Source organism: Mesoplodon mirus, assembly GCF_964341445.2.
Source record: "Mesoplodon mirus genome assembly, chromosome: 14".
Taxonomy (NCBI): domain Eukaryota; kingdom Metazoa; phylum Chordata; class Mammalia; order Artiodactyla; family Ziphiidae; genus Mesoplodon; species Mesoplodon mirus.
Window position 1 is genome coordinate 85093145 of NC_138990.1, and position 22319 is coordinate 85115463.

The following is a 22319-nucleotide window of genomic DNA, read 5'->3' on the forward strand; positions in this document are numbered from 1 at the left end:
GGAGGATGCAACCGAGCACGATAAATGCCACTGTGTTCAGAAATTTTGGAAAACCGGAAGTGCCATAATAGGTCAACAGTTAACCACTTTTCTAAGACCGAAGCCCAGAGGGAATAATGTGCGAGCCCTTAGCGGGCAGTGATGAGGGCGGGGTTGGAGGATGGGTGCGGAAGAGAGAGGAATAGGATCGCTTAAAAACTGGGTGTGGAGACCGTGAAAGTTGTGTCTTGATTTCATTCATTCATTCGTCCATCTTTTCAGCACTGGCCATATTGAATCAGCCGTGTCTCAGTTGGGAAGAAAAAGGATAGAATAAGGCGGATGTAGCCTTGATACAAAAAATTTTGAGAGTTCAAGGAAGTTTTTTAAATGTAAAGAGCCTAAATGCCTGCCTGTGGTACTTAGACAAGCGAGGGTCTCTCTCTGTTTGGGGCAAACACCCCAAAGGACTCAAACCCCGCCCCCTTCTCACCAGGCACCCTTAACTCCCGCCTCAAGGCAGACATTCCCACGGGAAGAGGTATCTCAGGAGGGGAAAGGGAAGAGGAAGGATCTGTCAAAATTAAGAGAAGGAACAATGGCCGTGAGTCAGGACCCCGGTTCTGCAAAGAGAGATAATTAAGGAAAGGGAGAGGGTTTTCCTCTTACCACGAGGTGTATCCTGTGGTTTTGTGGAATTAAAAAACGTGTGCGGCGCAAAAGGTGGTCAGACGGAGAGGGACAAGTGGCTGGTGTTTTCAGGAGGTTAGGAAAAGGTGGTAACACCAAGGGGGCTCTTTAGCTCTGACCCACGATCGCCATCTGCTCCCCAAGCACCCCAAAATGATGATAACCGTAGATGAAAGACACAATTTGGCAAAGTGAGAACTAACTGTAGCTTTTATTCTTTGTTGTGTGACCATTTACATTTTATTCCTTGTTTGAAAAGTGTGAGTCGAAACAGTTTAGAAAACTCTTCTGTTTTCATTAATTGGTGATATTCCTGGGTGCCTACTATGAAATGCAGCATCAAGCAAGGTCCCTAGTTCTCCCTTAGGTTCAGATTCTTCCTAAGCCATTCTTGTGTGGAAATTATGGGGCCAACACTGGCAGGGAAAGAAGTTCCCCAAGGACCCTGAGCCCAGGGCCCTTCCTCAGCCTAGGTCTCTTAGATGCTTTGGACTTCTTTTGCATCTGTTCACCACTCTCTTTCCCTGGTTCTCTAACGGTTTTGTGGTAGCTACTAATCTCCCCATTCTGCAGACAAGAAAATGGAAACCTGGGGAAGTGTCCTGGTCATGGCAGGGAGTGCTTGGAGTGGGCAGTGCCCTTGAGTCCAAGTCAATCGAGGTCCTTCTTGGCTGTTGCCCCAGCCCAGGTACCCCGAGCACATGCACCTGCTGTCCTCTCCCCATCTCTGCATTCCCCTCCCTTTATAATGCCTTACTATTTACTTGCACTGACAAGCTCCTAGCAAAACTGAAATATAATGGAATGTACCATCTCCAGCTGTTCAAAGTCTGTGTATCTTTCAAAGCCCAGCTACAATGCCACCTTCTCCAGGAAGGCACCCAGGATTCCCCTGGCTATCATTAGTCTCTCCTCTCTGGATGCACAGCACCTTGTTAGGTCTGCTAGTGCACTCGCCCCAGCCGGGCTGTGCTCAGTACTTCGCTCCATAATTAGGATCGCAGGACTCCTTGAGGGCGACATCTTGTCCTATTCATCAGGATGCCTGGTGCTGAGAGCAAACAGGTGGTACTCTCTAGTGTGTGCCCTTTCTGACCCAGTAACTCACCATCTTCCAGATGTGCCTGGGAGTCTCAACAGTCTGGGGCAATGGTTCTCATGTTTTACTGTGCCTGCGAATCTTCTGGGGATTGTGGTTGAAAGACAGATTCCTGGGTCCTATCCATAGAGGTTCTGATGCAGCAGGTTTAAGTGACCTAAGAATTAGCATTTCCATACCTGATGCAGGCCATTTTGGAAGCACATCTTGAGAGAAACTGATGTGAGATGTGGTGAAAGGTGAAATTAATGTGACCTCCCCCACCCTACAGGGGTATTCATGCTGGACTCTGGGGCTGAGATGATGCTTAGGGAAAGGGGCTGTTAGAATGAGACCCAGAATTTACAGATCATCTAGCTTGGGGTATTCAACCCCGGCTGCATATCAGAATTGCATGGGGGAGCTTTCAGAAAAACCACTGCCAAACTCCCTGTCCCTCCTCTCTTGAAGCGAAACTTCTGGGGGGAGGGGCCCAGATATAGGTGTTTCTAAAAAATCTCCAAATGTACAGGAAGCACAATCAGGGGTGAGAAGCCTTGTCAGAACACATCATGGCACAGAGGGGACTGGACTGCTTGCAGAGATGTCTCTGCACTGTGTGCTGGGCTCCCACTCGGAGCGGAGCCCGAGGAGCATGGGCCTGGCCGGGCCCACTTGTCTCACAGTTGTTCCGGGCATTCCAGGCTCAGATGTAATTTCAGGACCTGCCTCCCAAAATAGACTATGAGCTCTGGGAGGCTGGACTCTGAGGGCCCTTTTATGTGTTCCCTCTCTCAGGGCTTTAGGATAGAGGCTTTTAATGAATAATTATCATCCCTTTGTTCTTGTATTAATTAATTAGTTAGCATGACTAACTACCATGAGTACCTGGGCCATGGTGGAGATTTTTGACTGACCATTTGCGTGAATGAACAGCTTCATTTCCTATAACATTTAATGAGCTGTACTTCTCTTCTGCCCTGCCCATTTCCCACCCTCTAATGCCATGATTTACATCCATTCATTCATGCATTTATTTCATTGAACAAATATTTATTGAGCACCTACTACATGCTGGGTGCTGTTTGAGGGGCTGGGGATGCATCCAAGAACAAAACCAGATCCCTGTTCCCTTGGAGCTCAAACATCTTATTTCCTTGAAGTTTGGGTCTCCTGTGCCCCCACTTAGTGACTTTCTACCCTGCTTCCTCCAGGCTCACCAGCCAGAACCCGAGTCATTACTGCCCCTTCCCTTTCCTTCCTCCCATCAGTCCTCTCTTCCTCCCCGTGTCTCTCCAGTCGCTCTCTCTCCCTTCCCCCCTCCCCTCTCATCTATCTCCTGGGGATCTTATAAAACCATCTGTAGGTGGGCCCATGTGACTTACCTATATAGGGAAGGTGAGCTGCAAGGACACTGGACTCTCTGAATCTAGCTTTTTGAATATTAAAAGTTACTTTAGGGCTTCCCTGGTGGTGCAGTGGTTGAGAGTTCGCCTGCCGACGCAGGGGACATGGGTTCGGGCCCCAGTCCGGGAAGATCCCACATGCTGCAGAGTGGCTGGGCCCGTGAGCCATGGCCGCTGAGCCTGCGCATCCGGAGCCTGTGCTCCGGAACGGGAGAGGCCGCAGCAGTGAGAGGCCCGCATACCGCAGAAAAAAAAAAAAAAAGTTACTTTAAAGCATGGAAAATAGCCTGTTTTCTTTAGGTGAACGTAACATGTACTCAATGTAAAAAAGGATGAGACAAAAGTAAAAAATAGCCCCCCATCCTTATACTTCAAATTAACTTGTCAACAATTTGACGTATTTCTTCCAAGATTCTTTTTTCTCTTTTTTTTTAAGAGCAATTTTAGTGTGAAGTTTAACACCTAAGTAAGTACATAAAATATAAATGTACGCTTTAATGCAGTTGTTCTCAGTTGGCAATTTTGTTCCTCAGGGGACATTTAGCAATGTCTGGAGAACTTTTGGGTTGTCACCACTGGGTGGGAGGATGAGGTGCTATTGGCATCTACTGTGGGTAGAGGCCAGGGATGCTGCTAAACATCCTGCAGTGCAAAAGACAGCTCCATGACACCCACAACAAAGACTTATCCAACGCCAGAAGCTAATATGGCCAAGGTTGAGGAACCCTGCTTTAATGGATAAATTATGAAGGGAACACCCATGTCTGTCACTCAGGTCAAGGAATTGAACCTTACCGGTTCTACCCCTCCACCAGAAGTCCCTAGACCCCTTGCCTTCCTCCCTAGAGATAATCCCATCCAGATATCTTTTTTCCAGATGTTTGCATATTTACATTTTCACTCAGTAAGAAGCCAGAGGCATTTTTGTATCAGTAAATATTCTTCTACACACCTTCTAAGTTTTATTTTATTACATGGATACAACATAATTCAGTTAATCAACACCCTATTAAGGAATATTTAGGTTGTATCAATTTTTTAATATTTATATCCAAAGCTTAAATTATACTGTCACTATGAGAAATATCCTGGTGACTAAATCTTTGCCCACTTATTTAACTATTTCCTTTTGGTAAATACTGGAAGTGGCGTTGCTATGTCAGAGGTTATAGACATATTTAAGGCTTTGCCACATTTCCCAAATTGCTATCCTGACAGTCTGTACCAACTTTATCTTCCCATTAGCTGAGTTTGGGGGCTTATTTTCTTATAATTCTGCTAACACAAAGCATCATCATGCAAATTTTTAACAATTTCTTAGGTTCAGATAGTATTTGTGACCTTTCAATGTTATTGCCTATTTGCATTTATTTCTTACTGAATTGCTTTTTAATTTGCCCTGTTTGGGAGGGAAGAGATGTTTGTCTTTTTCTTCATTAGTTGTGAGTCCTCTTTACATATTAAGGACATTAAGATGTTGTCATAGATGTTTAAAATATCTTCCCCAGTTCTAATTGGCCTTTTGAGTTTAAAGACTACCCCTCTTAGAGAGCATTCCATCACAGCCAGTATATCCACCTGCCACCACCCCTTCCTGACTACTCATTTTCTGGAAAGTATGTTTTCAGTTAAGATTTAGAAAGATTGAGATCGAGGTGGGAGTTCTTGAGGTGAGAAGAGTAGGGCTCTGCTAGGGAAGGCAGGGAGTGACTGCTGCCCAGTCTTGGGGTGTGCAGTCTTAAGTCAGGACACAGATGGTGGGGCAAGTATCAGAGTTATCAGAGTCTGCCTACCCTTTTTGTTAGGGGGTATCTGTGCCAAGAAGTAAAGCAGGCCTTCCCTCAGCAGAAGCCAGGGCTACCTTTTCTCTGTTTACCACCATCTCTCTTGTCCACCAGTTTTTGGTTTTCTGCTGGTAACTTTGAATTTCTATCGCTTTGTTTATCTGACGGGTATTCTTTTTTTTTTTATTTAATTAATTTATTTATTTATTCTTGGCTGCATTGGGTCTTCGTTGCTGCGTGTGGGCTTTCTCTAGTTGCAGCGAGCGGGAGCTACTCTTCATTGTGGTGCACGGGCTTCTCATTGCTGTGGTTTCTCTTGTTGCAGAGCAAGGGCTTTAGAGCGCGGGCTGTGGCGCGTGGACTTAGTTGCTCTGCTGCATGTGGGATCTTTCTGGATCAGGGCTCGAACCTATGTCCCTTGCACTGGCAGGCGGATTCTTAACTGCTGCACCACCAGGGAAGTCCCTCTGATGGGTATTCTAATGAGGTGTCAAGAGAGTGCCCAGCACAGAGCAAGTCCTCAGTAAATATTTGTGGACTAAATGGGAGACTGCATTGAGGTTGCCTGCAGGATCTGAAGGTGCCCTGCCTCTCTGACAGCGGGTCCTGTTACCTGACTGGTGGGCAGAAACAGCCCGTCTCTCTCTCTTTGGGATTCCCAGATGCCCCATCTCTTCTCTCTGCTCCCTCTCTAGGTGAACGGCCCCAGCAGCACTCGTGCATCCCTGTCAGAATCTGAGATGCGTTCTGCTCCCGCCACCACTTCTGCCTTCCCCACCCAGAGGCCTGTCAGTAGACCCCAGGCCTGCTACCTGTGTCCTCACCATCTTCCACCTGGACTTAAAAAAAACATTGTGTTAAAATACACATAATATAGGGCTTCCCTGGTGGCGCAGTGGTTGAGAGTCCACCTGCCGATGCAGGGGACACGGGTTCATGCCCCGGTCCGGGAAGATCCCACATGCTGTGGAGTGGCTGGGCCCGTGAGCCATGGCCTCTGGGCCTGCGCGTCCAGAGCCTGTGCTCCGCAACGGGAGGGGCCACAGCAGTGAGAGGTCCGCGTACCGCAAAAAAACAAAAAAACAAAAAAACACATAATATAAAATTTACCATCCTAACCATTTTTTTTTTTTTTTTTTTTTTTGGTACGCGGGCCTCTCACTGTTGTGGCCCCTCTCGTTGCGGAGCACAGGCTCTGGACGCGCAGGCCCAGCGGCCATGGCTCACGGGCCCAGCCACTCCGCGGCATGTGGGATCTTCCCGGACCGGGGCACGAACCCGTGTCCCCTGCATCAGCAGGCGGACTCTCAAACACTGCGCCACCAGGGAAGCCCTAACCATTTTTAAGTGTACAGTTCAGTGGTATGAATTACATTCATATTGTTGTGCAGCCGTCACCACCATCCATGTCCAGAGCCCTTTCATCTTCCCCAGCTAAAATCTATACCTGTTAAATAATAACTCCCCATTTCCCCCTCCCCAAGTCCCTGGTAACTGGCTTATTTCATTTAGCTTGATGTCTCTAAGGTTCATCCATGTGGTAGCATGTATCAGAAATTCCTTCCTTTTTAAGGCTGAACAATATTCCATTGCGTGTATATCCCACATTCTGTTTATCCATTCATCTGTCAGTGGATATCTGGGCCTTGGTGCCTTTGAGATGCAATGGGAAATGGACCCGTATTTCTCAGCCTTTTTGTAAACCCTCTTTGCACAGGCATTAGAAACATGGGAGCAGGTTACAGACCGTGATGTGCACCCTCAGTGGAAGTCCCTACTTTGGCATTTGTCTTCTCTGTGATCCCTCCAGCCCCAAAGAGTCCATTGAATCAGTGTTACGAAGACAAGAATTTTGTCTGCTTCCAAAATGTACCGTGACCTTATCATCGTGTTGGGGGAGGGAGTCTGCCTTCTCTCTGCTATAGGGAGATCGCCCGCTCACTCTGCCAGAGATCGGGGTGCTCCCTTCTACGCTGTAACCCCTGTGCCTGTCCAGGACTTGGTGACGAGGGCAGGGCAGGGCTCACAAGCATCCTGGGCCATTGAAAGGGGTCTGTCCCCACTAGATGGGCCTGAAGGTATGAGTGAGGCCTGAGACCCAGACTGCAGGGCAGACAGCAACCTGGCTGACAGGTAGACCTCACCAGGTGGGTAGCAGAGGGCAGTGATGTGGCTTCTCGAGTGAAGCCACAGCCACGTCTGATGCTCAGGTGTCAGATTTGTGAAACTCCCACCGGTGGAGACTGCTCAGCCGGGTGAGCCCAGGCGCTGGCTGGGAAGGGTGGACTGTCCTCTTACCCTCACTTTGCTCCTATCTCTGAGGCTCCTTCTCACATCCCCTCCCACAGCCCATGGTCTTTATCAAAACTGGCTCCAGTGGGGGACCAGGACGGTGTGCTACATCATTTTCTGTCACACACCTGGGCTCTCGGCACGCAAGGGCCAAGATTTCTTTATTCACCAGTTCTCCTCTGACAATCTTCCTTTAAGGCACTATTTTCAAACTTTTGGGACCGTTATCCACAACAAGAAATATATTTTACTTCAAGACTTAATACACACATGAGTAAGTATGCATGTGAAAATATAACCAAAATTTTCGAGTAGTAGTACTTTTACACCAAAGATGTGCTATGAAATTTTCTTCTCTATTCTGTCATTAAAAAGACATATTCGGGCTTCCCTGGTGGCGTAGTGGTTGAGAGTCCGCCTGCTGATGCAGGGGACACGGGTTCGTGCCCCGGTCCGGGAAGATCCCACATGCCGCGGAGTGGCTAGGCCTGTGAGCCGTGGCCTCTGAGCCTGCGTGTCCGGAGCCTGTGCTCCGCAACGGGAGAGGGCACAACAGTGAGAGGCCCGCGTACCGCAAAAGAAAAAAAAAAAAAAAAAAAAGACATATTGGTCAACTCACTCAATTGCTGTCATGGCCTGCTAATGGGTCCCAATTTGCAGTTTGAAAAACACCACCCTAGGGACTTGCCTGGCGGTCCAGTGGTTAGGACTCTGCGCTTCCACTGCAGGGGGCACGGGTTCGATCCCTGCTCAGGGAACTAAGATACTGCATGCTGTGCAGTGCGGTCAAAAAACAAAAAAGAGAAAGAAAAAGAAAAACACTACCCTACAGCCATAGGGGACTCTGGTCTCGGAGTGTGGGTTGAGTTGGGGTGGGTAGGCTGGGGAAACAAGTGAGTAATTTGCATGGGGCCCAGAAGAGTCCTCCCATGGGGGGTTCACACCCCTTCACTGAGTCATTCAGTCTGGAGGCACACCCTAGGGCTCCAGCATGATTCTCACGGATGCCTGCTGGCCCCCAGTTCTGCAGAGTAATCTGGGGAGAGGATGTAATCCCCTCCCCCAACCCCAGCATGAGCTGTGAGCTCTCCTGTATCTTTAACTATTGAGTCTGTTTATTTACAGACATAACGCCACATCTCTCAAGGCCAGAACTGATGATCAAGGACAGGACAGGTCTAAATCCATGATGAGGAAGGAACTGTTTCCTAGTTAGCAGCCTGCCTTCCTCTTTCTTGGCGTCTGTAAGTCATGTGATTGTGCCGGGTTAATGTTTCATTTCTTTCTGGCTCTTGTTTGGGGCTGTAGAGCCTATCAGTGACAACTTGCTTCATGTCATCCAGAGGGTCCCAGAGTTGGCCCTTCTAACCGGGACTTAGTGAAATCCCTTAGAGGGCGTTTGTTCTCCTCATCTTCAGGGAAGGCAGGAAGTAGAAAATGTTTAAAAGACATTTTGCACAGGGCTTGGCACACACCCAGACACTTCTTAGTTGCTCTTAGCCAGGAGCACCTGGATATGTTTCCAAGTGGACAATTCAAGAGAGGCTGCAGATGGAATTTTCCATGTTGCTCCTGTAGGTCATGGAAAGTTGATAGGGGAGGGGAAGTGAACACTTAGATAGCATCTCATATCCCCTCAAAACTGATAAAGTAGACACTCTTTATTATTGTCATTTTACTGCCAAGGGAGATAAGGCCTTAGAGAGGTGACAATCCATACCTTAGAGAGGTGACAAGTTCACTTAATAGTGCCTGCTCTTTGAATGACTCCAAAGCCATGTGTTTAACCTCTGCTGGAGCCACGCCAACACGGCCCCCAAGGGGATTCAGAATGATTCAGCCAGGGCAGGCCTGGGCAACCTTTAAGAAGATAACTGGGCCCCCCAAGGACACCTGCCCCCCATTGTACTTTCTTTCATCCCCTCTGTCTGTTGACATGTAGCCATTCTGTGAATGCAGTCTCTGGCGTTCTCTGAGAAGAGCTGTTCTGTCCTCTAGTGAGGAATTGAACTTGCAGTCAGCTTGGGAAAGAAAAGGACCCATTCATTTGGCACCCGATTACTGGGCACCTTGCTATATTCTAGGGTTCCTAACATGAGGAAGGCATGGTGTCTGCTCTCTGAAGCTCACACTCTAGTTGGGGAGACAGACACAGAAGCACACACAGAACAGCTGTCCTGCTGTTCGATACATGTGGTCACAGCTTGCAACCGTCTCTGTCTGGGAGTCAGGGGAGGCTTATCTGAGCAGAGACAACTGAGCTGCCCGTTGAAGGATCAGTAGGAATTCACTAGATGCATCAGAGTGGGGCACAGAGGGGAGGGGAGGGGAAGTGAACTCACATTTAATGAGCGTGCTGCGTGCCAGGCAGCTCAGTCATCCTATCTTGTTTAATTTTCACTACAGTCCCGTAGGGAGGTATTATTATGACCTTACAGATGAGGAAATTGAGATGTTCAATGAATTTCCTAAGAGGTTCTTCAAGTGTGGTACGTGGACCTCTGGGGGAATCCCCAGGCCTTTGAGCAGGTCAGCAAGGTTAAAGCTATTTCCACAATAACACTAAGATGCTATTTGCCATTTTTGCTGAGTCCATATTTGTACAACTGGTACAAGAGCACTGGAAGGTAAAACTGTTGGTGCCTTAAGACTAATGAGGGCTTTGGCACCAAATTGTACTAGTTGTTGTATTTTTCACCCTCATGTAATTTGAAAAAAAAAAAGCCAGTACTCACAGTTTGGGGGGAAAAAAAGCCAGTTTTACTGAAGAATGACCTTGATAAAGCAGTGCAAATATTAAGTTTATTAATCTTGATCTGGAGTTACACGTGTTTGTAATATTTTCTGTGTTGAGATGGGAAGTATGCACAGAGCATTCTGCTGCACCCTGGAAAAAAGATTGTTGCAAGAAAAAGCACTGTGTGACCGCTTGAGTGGCATGCTGAACTAGGCTTTTTTTTTTTTTTTTTTTTTTTTTTTAATGGAATACTGTTTTTACTTGAAAGAATGACTGACAAACTATGACCGTTCAGACTTGGGCATCTGATAGACATTTTCTTGAAAATGAGTGAGTGAGCCTGACACTTTAAAAGCTGACGTTTATCATTTGTTGCCCATCATAAAATTTGAGCTTTCAAACAAAAATTGGAATTTTAGAAAGCTTCTGTCTTCCAGTTTCCCAGTATTTAATGACTTTTCTGATGAGACTGATGGTGATATTAATGAATGTGATTTTTCAGTATTATATAGTGAAATGTGTCAACATTGGAAGGTCTGCATAACTCAGTGAGCAAAAACTTCCCAAATGAGCAATGCAAGATGTTACAGAATCGTGTGGATAGAAGATTTATTCAAAATGCAAGATAGGACAATGGATTTTAATGTAACAGAGTACAAAATGTTCATCACTCTGCTTTCAGATTTCACACTGCAGCTAACCTTTAGGTTTAAGAAATACTACTTATTGAGGGCTTTCCTAGTGGCACAGTGGTTAAGAATCCACCTGCCAATGCAGGGGACATGGGTTCAAGCCCTGGGTCAGGAAGCTCCCACATGCCACGGAGCGACTAAGCTCCTGTGTCCCAACTACTGAGCCTGCGCTCTAGAGTCCGCGAGCCACAACTACTGAGCCTATGTGCTACAACTACTGAAGCCCATGCGCCTAGAGCCTGTGCTCCACAACAAGAGAAGCCCCGCCAATGAGAAGACCGCGCACCACAATGAAGAGTAGCCCCAGCTTGCCGCAACTTGAGAAAGCCCGCACGCAGCTACGAAGACCTTATTGAGTTTTGGTGCAGTATCAAAGAAGGAGATCCACAATTATCTGAAAATTTATTAAAATGCATCTCCAACTATATGCCTGGTTGGGCTTTTTGCACAGATGTCAACTAAAACAAGACCTCTCAATGGACTGAATGTAGACAGGATAATGAGAATCCAGTGAGGCATTAAAGAGATTTACAAAATGTAAACAGTGTCACTTTTCTGTTACCTTTGTTTTGGAAGTTAGTTATTTTTCATAAAAATATGTCACTTATGTTAACATGTACTGGGCTTATTATTGTTAATGTAATATTAATTACTAAATAAATATTTTTAAATGCCTCAGTTTTAACCTTGAATACAGTAGAAGTTGATAGATACAAGTTACCTTAGTAAAAGTTCCTTAGGGTCCTCAATAATTTTTTTTCTATGGAAGTTTTTCTTTTTTAAAAATAAATAAAATTATTTATTTATTTATTTATTTATGGCTGTGTTGGGTCTTTGTGGCAAGCGGTGGCTACTCTTTGTTGCGGTGCACAGGCTTCTCATTGCGGTGACTTCTCTTGTTGTGGAGCACGGACTCTAGGCTCATGGGCTTCAGTTATTGTGGCTCATGGGCTTAGCTGCTCTGTGGCATGTGGGATCTTCCCAGACCAGGGATCGAACCCATGTCCCCCACATTGACAGGTGGATTCTTAACCACTGCGCTACCAGCGAAGTCCCCTCAATAATTTTTTAAAAACTTTATTTTATTTATTTATTTGTTTTTGTCTGCGTTGGGTCTTCGTTGCTGCGCACGGGCTTTCTCTAGTTGCAGCAAGCAGGGGCTACTCTTCATTGTGGTGTGCGGGCTTTTCATTGCTGTGGCTTCTCTTTGTTGCGGAGCACGGGCTCTAGGCACTCGGGCTTCAGTAGTTGTGGCACATGAGCTCTAGAGCGCAGGCTCAGTAGTTGTGGCGCACGGGCTTAGTTGCTCCGCAGCATGTGGGATCTTCCTGGGCCAGGGCTGTAACCTGTGTCCCCTGCACTGGCAGGCAGATTCTTAACCACTGCACCACCAGGGAAGTCCCGCCTCAATAATTTTTTTTTTTTTCTTTTTTTTGCGGTATGCGGGCCTCTCACTGTTGTGGCCTCTCCCATTGCGGAGCACAGGCTCCGGATGCGCAGGCCCAGCGGCCATGGCTCACGGGCCCAGCCGCTCCGCGGCATATGGGATCCTCCCAGACCGGGGCACAAACCCGTATCCCCTGCATCGGCAGGCGGACTCTCAACCACTGCGCCACCAGGGAGGCCCCCGCCTCAATAATTTTTAAGAATGACATCTTGTGACCAAAAATTTGAGAACTGCTGCCCCTAGGGTCTCCCAGAAAATAAGTGTTCTATGGTGGTCTGTGTCATTCCAAAGTCCACGTGCTTTTCCCACAACAGTGATTTGCAGCAGGCGTTGAGAGGGGTTGGGGGCTCCCCCTCTACAACTGGTGGAGGTTTCTCAGGATCTCTGAGGGGGCTCGTAGGGCTGAATCTTTGCCTTAAGTCTACCGATCCTCCCTCAGATGTTTCTTTCTCCTGGATTTTCCTTTGCTCCTTTCTCTGTTGTTTCTTTCCTCCAAATCCTTCCCCCTACCTGGCTTGCGTCCTTGACCCACCTCTGCTCCCTCCTTCTCTCCATGCTCTGAACCGGGCCACGGGGGCCGACCCTGCAGAAGGGAAATGGACAATGCTCAGCTTCAGAGGAAGACTCGGGGGTCCTGGGAGATGTTTCCAGAGGCTTGAGGGGCTTTCATGGTCCAGACAGGACTCTGTAAACACTGAGCAGTCCAGGTGAGACTAAAGGCTTCTTACTGCAGGGTCTTGCACAGGCGGGGTTGAACTGGTGATCTTTCAGATCCAACCCAAATATAAGTTCTGTGTCTGGCTGAGCACTTCTTAAAAAAATTATTTTTAAAATTTATTTATTTTGGGCTTCCCTGGTGGCGCAGTGGTTGAGAGTCTGCCTGCCGACGCACGGGACACGGGTTCATGTCCCAGTCTGGGAGGATCCCACATGCCGCGGAGCGGCTGGGCCCGTGAGCCATGGCCGCTGAGCCTGCACGTCCGGAGCCTGTGCTCCGCAACGGGAGAGGCCACAACAGTGAGAGGCCCGCGTACCGCAAAAAAAAAAAAAAAAATTTATTTTTATTTATTTAATTTTGGCTGCATTGGGTCTTCATTGCTGCATGCAGAATTGCTCTAGCTGCGACGAGTGGTGGCTACTCTTCATTACAGTGTGTGGGCTTCTCATCACAGTAGCTTCTCTTGTTGCGGAGCACGGGCTCTAGGTGCACGGTCTTCAGTAGTTGTGGCTCGCAGGCTCTAGAGCACAGGCTCAGTAGCTGTGGCGCATGGGCTTAGTTGCTCCAGCATGTGGGATCTTCCTGGACCAGGGCTTGAACCCGTGTCCCCTGCATTGGCAGGCAGATTCTTAACCACTGTGCCGCCAGGGAAGCCCTGGCTGAGCACTTTTAATCGTCCATTGAACACAGAATCATTTCTGTTCTGATGCTTAATGGAAGAGCCAGACGTGTTTAGCCCTTTCTGTGCCCCTCATTCACCCCTTAGGCCCAAACTCCAGAGGGAGCGCTCAGCAGTCTGCCGCCTGGGGTACTGTGGCTCTTCTCAGCCATCACAGTGTTAGTTCTTCTTGTTGTCTATCTCAAAGCCCTTCTGCATTCCCCCGGCCCAGCCCTCACGAGCAGGTAGAACAGCCTGCTTCAGATAGATACCTTCAAGGTGAGAGTGAAGTGGATTTTTTTTAAATTGAGGTAAAATTCACAGACCCTAAAAGTCACCATTTTAACCATTTAAAAGTGTACAGTATAGGGCTTTCCTGGTGGCGCAGTGGTTGGAAGTCCGCCTGCTGATGCAGGGGACACGGGTTCGTGCCTCGGTCCGGGAAGATCCCACATGCTGCGGAGCGGCTGGACCCGTGAGCCATGGCCGCTGAGCCTGCGTGTCCAGAGCCTGTGCTCCGCAACGGGAGAGGCCACAACAGTGAGAGGCCCGCGTACCGCAAAAAAAAAAAAAAGTGTACAGTATAAATGGTTTTTAGTATACTCACAATGTTGTACAACCATCATCACTATCTAATTCCATAACAGTTCATCACCCCAAAAAGAAATCTCCATTAAGCATTCACTTGCCATTCCCATCTCCCTCTAGGGCCCTGGAAACTACTAGTCTATTTTCTGTCTCTGTGGATTTGCCTATTCTGGACATTTCATATAAATGGAATCATACAATATGTGGAGATAGATTTTTTTAAAGAAAAATGGAATCTTTTCTATGAAGATCATTCATTCTGAGAATCAGAAACTTTACAATTTAAAAACTTTATTTAGAAAGTCAGGAGTAACAATAACAAACTCATTAAGAAGAGTCAGGCTGGGTATTTTCCTTTAAACAGTCCTTCCGATGGGGCTGCTGTTTGTCCATCCCAGAGCTGAGAGATGTGTGTGATTGGCATTGGGCTTTCATTGCAGACTGGTGGGATTCTCAGGGACACGTGGGTTTTGTAAGGTTTCCTTTGGCGGGTGAGCTGCAGTGCAGGTCTTGGAACTGGCCTTCACTTGGGGAAGGCGCAGGTTGGGGTACGTCTCTTCACTCCCCCTCTGTGTCTCTCGTAGGCGTGAAGAAGAGAACCAAGGTCATCAAGAACAACGTGAACCCCGTGTGGAATGAGGTACGTGAGCTTCCCACCTTCCCTCCTCTCCTCCCTCTGCTGCCGCTGTCTCTGCAGGGACGAGTCAGGGGGCTCAGGCAGAGGCGGCTTTCTCAGTGGTGTTGTCATGGAGAGGAGGGGCTCTGGTCCGGTATGCCAACGAAATCCTCCTGGCACCTGGGAGGAGGGGTGGTGGCCTGGCCTGCGGTCTCCCCTGTGCTGTGGGTACGGTGTGGAGAGGAGTGAGGGGTCCCTTGTCTCCGCTTCTTTCAGCTCTGGCCAGCCAGGAGGAGGGTTTGAGGGCTCTCTTACCTGCTTTTTCTCCCTTACACAGGCCGTTGTCCTTGCCCAGAACTACCTCCTCCCCGCAGCCCTCCCTGATTCATCAGGTCCTCCTCTGGTTCCTGCCCTCTCATCCAGCTTTCTTTCTTTCTTTCTTTCTTTCCTTTGGGTTAAATTTAATACACTGTTTCAGAAAAACTGACCATGTTTAGGTAATTTAAACTATAGGAAATAATTGCCTGTTTGCAGTAAATCATCTGTGCAAATGATTTACTTAAGGCATGTTGCAATAGCCTTTAACAATTTTAATCAGTTAATCTGTGTTGGCAGATGCTCATTTATTTGCTTACCAACTCCAGCTCTTGCTGGTCAGGGTATTATCTGCACAGAGATTTGTGATTCTCTAATTGCAAAATAATTGGCTCCCATCTGCTACATAACTTGCTCTTGTTCGAGACTCAGTCAACCAGCTTTCTTTATATGGCGCCCTGGTGGTCTTTGGAAGCCCTATCCTTGTGTGGATGGGGTTGGGATGCATGGGGTGCCTTTGCTCTGAGGAGGGTCCTGGGGTCTCTGGAGACCAATGTGGCACTAATGCATGCTGTCACCAGGTGCCTGGCTGCTCCATGAGCACACTGATCTTGGTCCCTGAGGGCCCTGCAGGGTCACCTGGAATTTTTCCCAGCTGTGCTGCTGGTGACTGGTGGAAGTGAGTTGGGGAGGGGGTCATGGGGGTCTGGTCTCCTATTCTCTTCCACTGCCTTCAGCTCTCGCTGTCCCTTCTGAAGCTCTGAGACCCTGCTACTCATGTGTTCATTCCTTCACTCATGCATCCTTCCCTTCACCAGTAGTGGTCACAGATGCCTGCTCAGTGCCCGAGGGGGACCTGTGGGAACCAGACACGGTCTCTTCTAGGGGTCCATAGGTTAAGACATCTTTTCTCTTTTTCTTCCAGGGCTTTGAGTGGGACCTCAAGGGTATCCCCCTGGACCAGGGCTCCGAGCTTCATGTGGTGGTCAAAGACCATGAGACGATGGGGAGGAACAGGTGAGGTGGTGAGGGGGACTCTGGTCTGTGGGTGTGTATGGGTAGGGTCGTGGCGGATGTAGACTACAGAATGTGGGCTCTGGAGAGCTGGTGTTTAGTGAAGACCTGCCACTAGTGGGCCTGGCCCGGTGGTAGATCTGGGGGAGAGGGCTGGCTGCAGTCTCAGGAACTCAGCCGTGGGTAAATCTGAGAGCTTCCCAAGTGACAGGGAAGGAAGATGGGCTAGAATCAGATGTGCCTGTGTTTCCCCAGACAGCCTGCGCCGCAGGGAGCAGGGAAGAAAAGGCTCTCTGGGTCCTGCTGCAGCCCTGAGGTGCCTGGCACGGCCCTCTCTCCCTGCCCAGCACAGGCTAAGGAGGGCAGTGACACATGGCGTGAGGCCGGCCGAGCGATGGCTTCATGGAAGAGGTGGGACTCGAGGTGACAGTTTAGAAGTCGGAACAGTAATAACAACCCACACTGACTGCCCACCGTCCTGTGGCAGTGTCTTCTGGGGATATTTCATGTATGTAGTAGGGATGGTTTCAAGGAAGGGGAATAGTAGGAGTTCAAAGTTTTGTGGTGGCAAAAGTAGGCTCTCTAGGTGGGCGATGGGTCCTTCCTCATGTATGGAGCTCCTGGGCCTTGTGTGTGCTGGTGGCGGTGGGGGCAGGGCCAGCCAGCTTGCAGACTGATGGCCCTGTGACTATGGGTAGGGTGACCCGGGAGTCACAGCCTGAGAGCGCTCCGAGCCGACCCTTGAATGTCAGGGCGGGGCTTCAGCGGTCCCTGCTAGGCCTGACAGGGTGCAGTTGTGTGAGGGGCCGGCAGGGCTGGCTTCATGCTCTTGGTGCCATTCGCTGAGGTCTGGGCCCGAGGATCGGGCATGGGCTTGCTGTTTTGTGACCTGCTGACAGTAGAGCCTTTGTTTGGGAACTGGGTCAGCTGGTGTCTGGGGCCCGGCTGTGTTTCCCTGGCGGGGTGAGAGTGGGAGAGGGAAGGAGGGAGGATTCAGAGACCTGGGGAAGGCCGACAGGGGTCTCAGCCTCCCAGACATCTGGAAAGTTTGAAATCTTAAAAAGCTTGGAAGAAAAACGCAACCACCACGGTCTCTCTGTGTCTCTGGTGGCCGTGGGTGCAGCACGTGATACGTGTGGGGAGGGTGGGGGCGCTTCCACTGGGCCCTCCCAAGGTAGGGCTAAAAGGTGTGGGTCCAGGGCATCTTGGGTCCATCTTGTCCAGCCTGGACCTCAGCAGCCCCCACCTGCACAGGGGCAGGGGTTGGAACTCGTTCACACTGTTAGTCCAGCACAGGTATTTCATGGAAAAAAGGCAGCTTCTGACAAGCATGAACGGTGGACCTACAGGTGAGGGAGGAACAATGCTGGACTCTGGGTGGTCCTGGAAGGCTTCCTGGAGGAGGGCCACACAGACTGACTCAGAGGCCAGGGTTGGCTTTAGAGAGGAGAGGAAGGGAGGGCCTTCCACTGTTCGGGCATGGAGGGCAGCAGGCTAAGGCCTTACACGTGGGATTCAGTCACATGACTTGTGCAGCCCAGTGAGAAGGGAGCAATGGGGCCAGGTTGGGAGGGGGCCTCTGACACCAGGCTGAAGATAATAATAGCAAACCCACAACAGCTGATGTTTACCAAGAGCTTAGCCAAGTGTCTGGCCCTGTGCTGAGTCTTTATATAAAAGATCTTTTTTAATCGTTAGGTGTTACTGTTAGACTTGTCATTATTACGTAGGGAAACTGAGGCTCCAGGAGATTAATTTCCTCGAAGCCTACTGATGGCAGAGCTGTGACTGAAGGGCAGGTCTGCACCATGGTCAGAATCACGGAGCCCCTGCACCTCTCAGAGGCTCCCGGAAGCCTCAGGCAGGTGCTGGGCCCTTCTGGAGAGAGCATAGCAAGGCAAAGGCATGCAGAGGAAACGCATGTTTCACTTTCATGATCACATTCAGTATTTTTCAGGCCCTGTGGGGAGATTTCTAAGACCATGAAGGCAGCAGGGGATGAGAACATATTTTTGATCAATTCAAGGGCCAGGCTAGCCCTCGAGGTGATAGCAGGCCAGTGCCACACATGGGCCTGCCTGGCTCCGTGGGTTGGAGATCACAGCAGGGGCAGGCTGTCTCGCACATTGGAGCCCTCTCGTTGGCCCCTGTGGGTGTCCTCTGGCTCCCGGGGCAAGTCAGCTCCCTGAACACCAGTTTCCCACATGACCAGGTAGGTCACTTGAGAGGCCAGTGTGCTGGAAATCAGTTCCTCAAACAGCAATTTGCAGAAGAACTAATTCACAAAGCTTCCCAATTCACCAGAAACTTCTTTCTGATAACTACTTGAATGTAATTTTTGAGTTTTTCAAACATTTATCTCAATTTGCATTTCTAGCAATTAAAAATTAAATTTTAATTCAACTAAATTTAAATTTACATTCACAACCACCTGAAGAATTTCAGAAATAATAGAATTTTAGCTTTGTTATCGGATCCTCGGAGCCAGTGGGGTATGCTGGCTGGAGAGCAGTTTGCTTGGATGGAAGATGCATGAAGGTAAACCCACTGGAGCAGCGGGAGGGAGGCAGGTACCCACAGGGTGCTTCTGTAAGGCCCTCATGGTTCGAGCGCACAGTACGTTCATGCTGCTCATGAAATGTGAGAAAAGAATCCCAGTTAATTAAAAGTATTAAAAAGTCTACCGCTGTAAAAGTAAGAAGCATTTCCAGGAAGTGGCACGAGCAACCATGTGACACTGTACGTTCTAAAAGAGAAAAGGGAAAAAAAATCAGTGAATTCAATTCAATGAACATTTTACATAGAACACCTACTCACTACCCTCAAGTTGGCAGTGTCTGGTCAGGAAGCAAATAGGGAGATACCAGGTGTGACGGTGACCGCTGCCATCTGACTGTCCTCGGTTTCAGTGAAATCCACAGGGTCGTCATGCAGCAGTTTCTTCCTTCCTGGCAGTCCTGGGTGGGCTGTGAGCCCCTCAAGGGTCCTCCTGGGCCTTCTTCCGAGCGAGGAGCAGCACAGCCCTCCACAGCCTCCCTCTGTCTCCTCCTCTCCCTCTGCTGAACCTCCATCCCTTGCCTCCACCTGTTTCTAGAGTCCCTTCAATGCCTCACTCATTCTTTTTTTTTTTTTTTTTTTTTTTGCGGTACGCGGGCCTCTCACTGTTGTGGCCTCTCCCGTTGCAGAGCACAGGCTCCGGACGCGCAGGCTCAGTGGCCATGGCTCACGGGCCCAGCCGCTCCACGGCATGTGGGATCTTTCCGGACCGGGGCACGAACCCGCGTCCCCTGCATCGGCAGGTGGACTCTTAACCGCTGAGCCACCAGGGAAGCCCGCTTCTGGGATTTTTGATGTTTCTGTGTTTCCCCGACGACCGTTGGCAGTTTTGGGTGACCTCATTATGCCAGCCTGGTCTGCTGGCCTGGAGTGGAGTCTAGGAATCTCTCAGGAGGGGAAACTCAGGCTGGATACTGTCTCTGGGCCATTCTGCACCCCACCCATCCTGAAGCAACTGCAGGGGTGGATCAACTCCGTGTCGATAAAATCAGGTTTCAAACGCACATAAAAGGAAACCACTCCTCTGGATGGGGGACACTCGTGTAAACCCAGCTAGGCTGGGTCCTGGACTCAGTTGAGTGTCCCAGGCTGCACTCAGCAACTTCCTGTTTACTCTGGGCTTCTCAGAAGGACGCTGGAGGGGAAGCTGACCCTGGTCCCTGACCAGCTGTTTGACCCCTGGGATGTTCAGCTGAGAAGTTCCCAATCCAGGCTGTGAGACGCAAGAGCATCTTTGGCAGCTTTGACATAACATGCCAGTGCCTGGCCCCGCCTGCAAGTTCTCACTTAATTGATTGGGAGCAGGGCCTGTGCATCACTACGAACTCCCAGGTGTTAGGGAGCAAGAACCAGTCGTCTGCACTCCAGACCAGTGCTGCCTGGTAGAACTTTCTGAGATGATGGAACCATTCCATGTTGGCTAGTGTAACTGAGGAACTGAATCTTAAATTTTATTTAATTTTAATTAATTTAAATTTGAATAGCTCATGTGCGTGCATAGTGGCGACTTACTATGTTGGACAGCGCAGCTCTAGATTTTTAGAACAGTGCTCCAACCCTGGGTGCATCTTAGAATGGCCTGGGAGCTTTACAATAGATCAGTGTTTAGGCACAAACTGATTAAAGGAGAAGGAGGAGTCGGGTGCAGGCAGCAGCACTTCCTGAAACTGCCCAGGGGAGACGTGTGCCCAGGGCATGAGAGCAATGCTGGCATTTCTGCAAGGAATGGCTCTCAATTTTTTCATGGATTAACTAAGAAATAAATATAATTCTTGCCATAGTTTCTGGATGTGGTTATTGGTAGAAATGATTACCATGCGATAATTATGGGCAAAAACGGCACATGGTAAAATTGTTAAGGAAATGAAAAACTGACTGAAGAATCCTGTTGGTAACTGTAAACATTGACCTGAGAGAATCAGACTTAATAGAACTAATTCCACAAAAGAAAACTCAAGAATGGAAGAGAGCTATATTTGATAAAGCTTGATATGAACCGAAAAATGAAAAAACAAACAAACAAAAAACCCCCAAGAAAACTTTGCACCAAACCTGTGTTGGGAAATTTAAACAGAAAATAATTGTTACCAATGACAATAATTTGGTAAAATAAAAATGAAGATTAAAAAAAGAAAGGAGTTTAATTACACTGTATAGAAAATATCTCGACAAATTAAATGGGGTTAATTTGTTCTGAAAAATGCCTTTCCAGTAGAAATTAATTAATGTAGGTGTATTTTTTTTATTTAAATGTTTGGTAAATGTAAATATGGGAGCAAAAGTCTCCATGGGGTCAAAGTGTCCATCTGTCAAAACACCAGGGATGGGGCTTCCTTGGTGGCGCAGTGGTTGAGAGTCCGCCTGCCGATGCAGGGGACACGGGTTCATGCCCTGGTCCGGGAAGATCCCACATGCTGCGGAGCGGCTGGGCCCGTGAGCCGTGGCCGTTGAGCCTGCGCGTCCGGAGCCTGTGCTCCGCAACGGGAGAGACCACAAGAGTGAGAGGCCCGCGTACCTCAAAAAACCAAACCAAACCAAAACAAAAACACACCAGGGTTACGAAATTCCCTGGCCATCCAGTGGTTAGGATTCTGTGCTTTCACTGCCGAGGGTCCGGTTTGGTCCCAGGTCGGGGAACTAAGATCCTACAAGCCTAACGGCCCAGCCAAAAAAAAAAAAACCCCCAAAATGAAGCAAAAAAACCACCAGGGTTAAAATGATACTCACCTTGACCACCATAATTCACTGGCCCCAGGCCTAGCCAGGCCCAGGATAGGATGACCAGGTTCAACAGAGAAACATACAGGACACTCAGTTAAATTTGAATGTCCCAAATGTTGCATGAGACATACTTATATTAAGAGATTACCCATTATTTATCTGAAAGGTAAACTTAACAGGGAATCCTGTACTTGATCTGGCAACTCTATTCCAGGGTGGCTGTCCCCCCGCCCCCCCTTCAATCAAGCAGCACAGAAGGAGACCCAGATTTACACCAAGAATCAGCTAGAAGGCACATTACTGCCTTTAAAGAAGCGTTCCCTTAGGCTCTCACAATAGCATTTTCTTTAGAAGAGTGTGATTCACTCCCAACCTTTCAGTGACCTGGTGACTCTATAAAGTGGGGCCTTGAGGGCTCTCTCAGCCACACACAGAGCCTTGCCTGCCTTCACCTGCCCTGCGATCTGGGTTGTTAATATGGTGTCTGCCACTGACGGGGGCTCGGGTACCTCCCTGGGCACCGCTGCTCCCTGTCCTTCCTCCTCAGCTGCTCCTCCTCTCACCCCGACGTCAGCCCCGTGAGCTGGTCACGGAATGAGCTGGAATGAATATGGACTTTGGGAAGAGCTAGGGTCCTGACTCAACAGCCCTGTGGCCTTGGGCAGGTCCTCAGCTCAGCTCCCTGAGCCTGTTTCCTCCTCCTTAGGGAGTATTAAATCAAGTGCAAAAGCACATCTCAGGGACCTGCCACAGAGGGCTGCTCCCTAAATGACAGTTCCTTTCAGCACATCCCCTTTTCCATAGCTCCCCTGCGCTGCCCTCCAGCTGCCCCAATTGCTTGAGTCCCACTGACCCCAGCCCTTTCTCATCAAAGGCTGCTCTCAGCCAGCTGTGGTTTGAAAACGGACTCACTCATTCATACTGAAGTGTTGGTGGCAGCCTGTGGCTTAACGTTTTGCTCCTTCTTAGGAAGGATGGTGCTTTAGGTGCTTAGGCGATGGTGATTTATTTCCCAGACTCCTCTTAGG

The 22319-nt window shown here is 48.8% G+C and overlaps 1 protein-coding gene across 23 annotated transcripts in view; it reads left to right on the forward strand.

Moving 5' to 3' along the window:
- The window catches only part of DYSF (dysferlin), a 230073-nt gene that overhangs the window by 11773 nt on the left and 195981 nt on the right, over nt 1–22319 (forward strand). For all 23 annotated transcript variants that reach the window (XM_082642728.1, XM_082642730.1, XM_082642736.1 and 20 more), the window contains 2 exons: nt 14654–14709; nt 15926–16017. In XM_082642728.1, coding sequence (XP_082498854.1) covers nt 14654–14709; nt 15926–16017 — 148 coding nt within the window. The remainder of the gene's footprint in view (nt 1–14653; nt 14710–15925; nt 16018–22319) is intronic.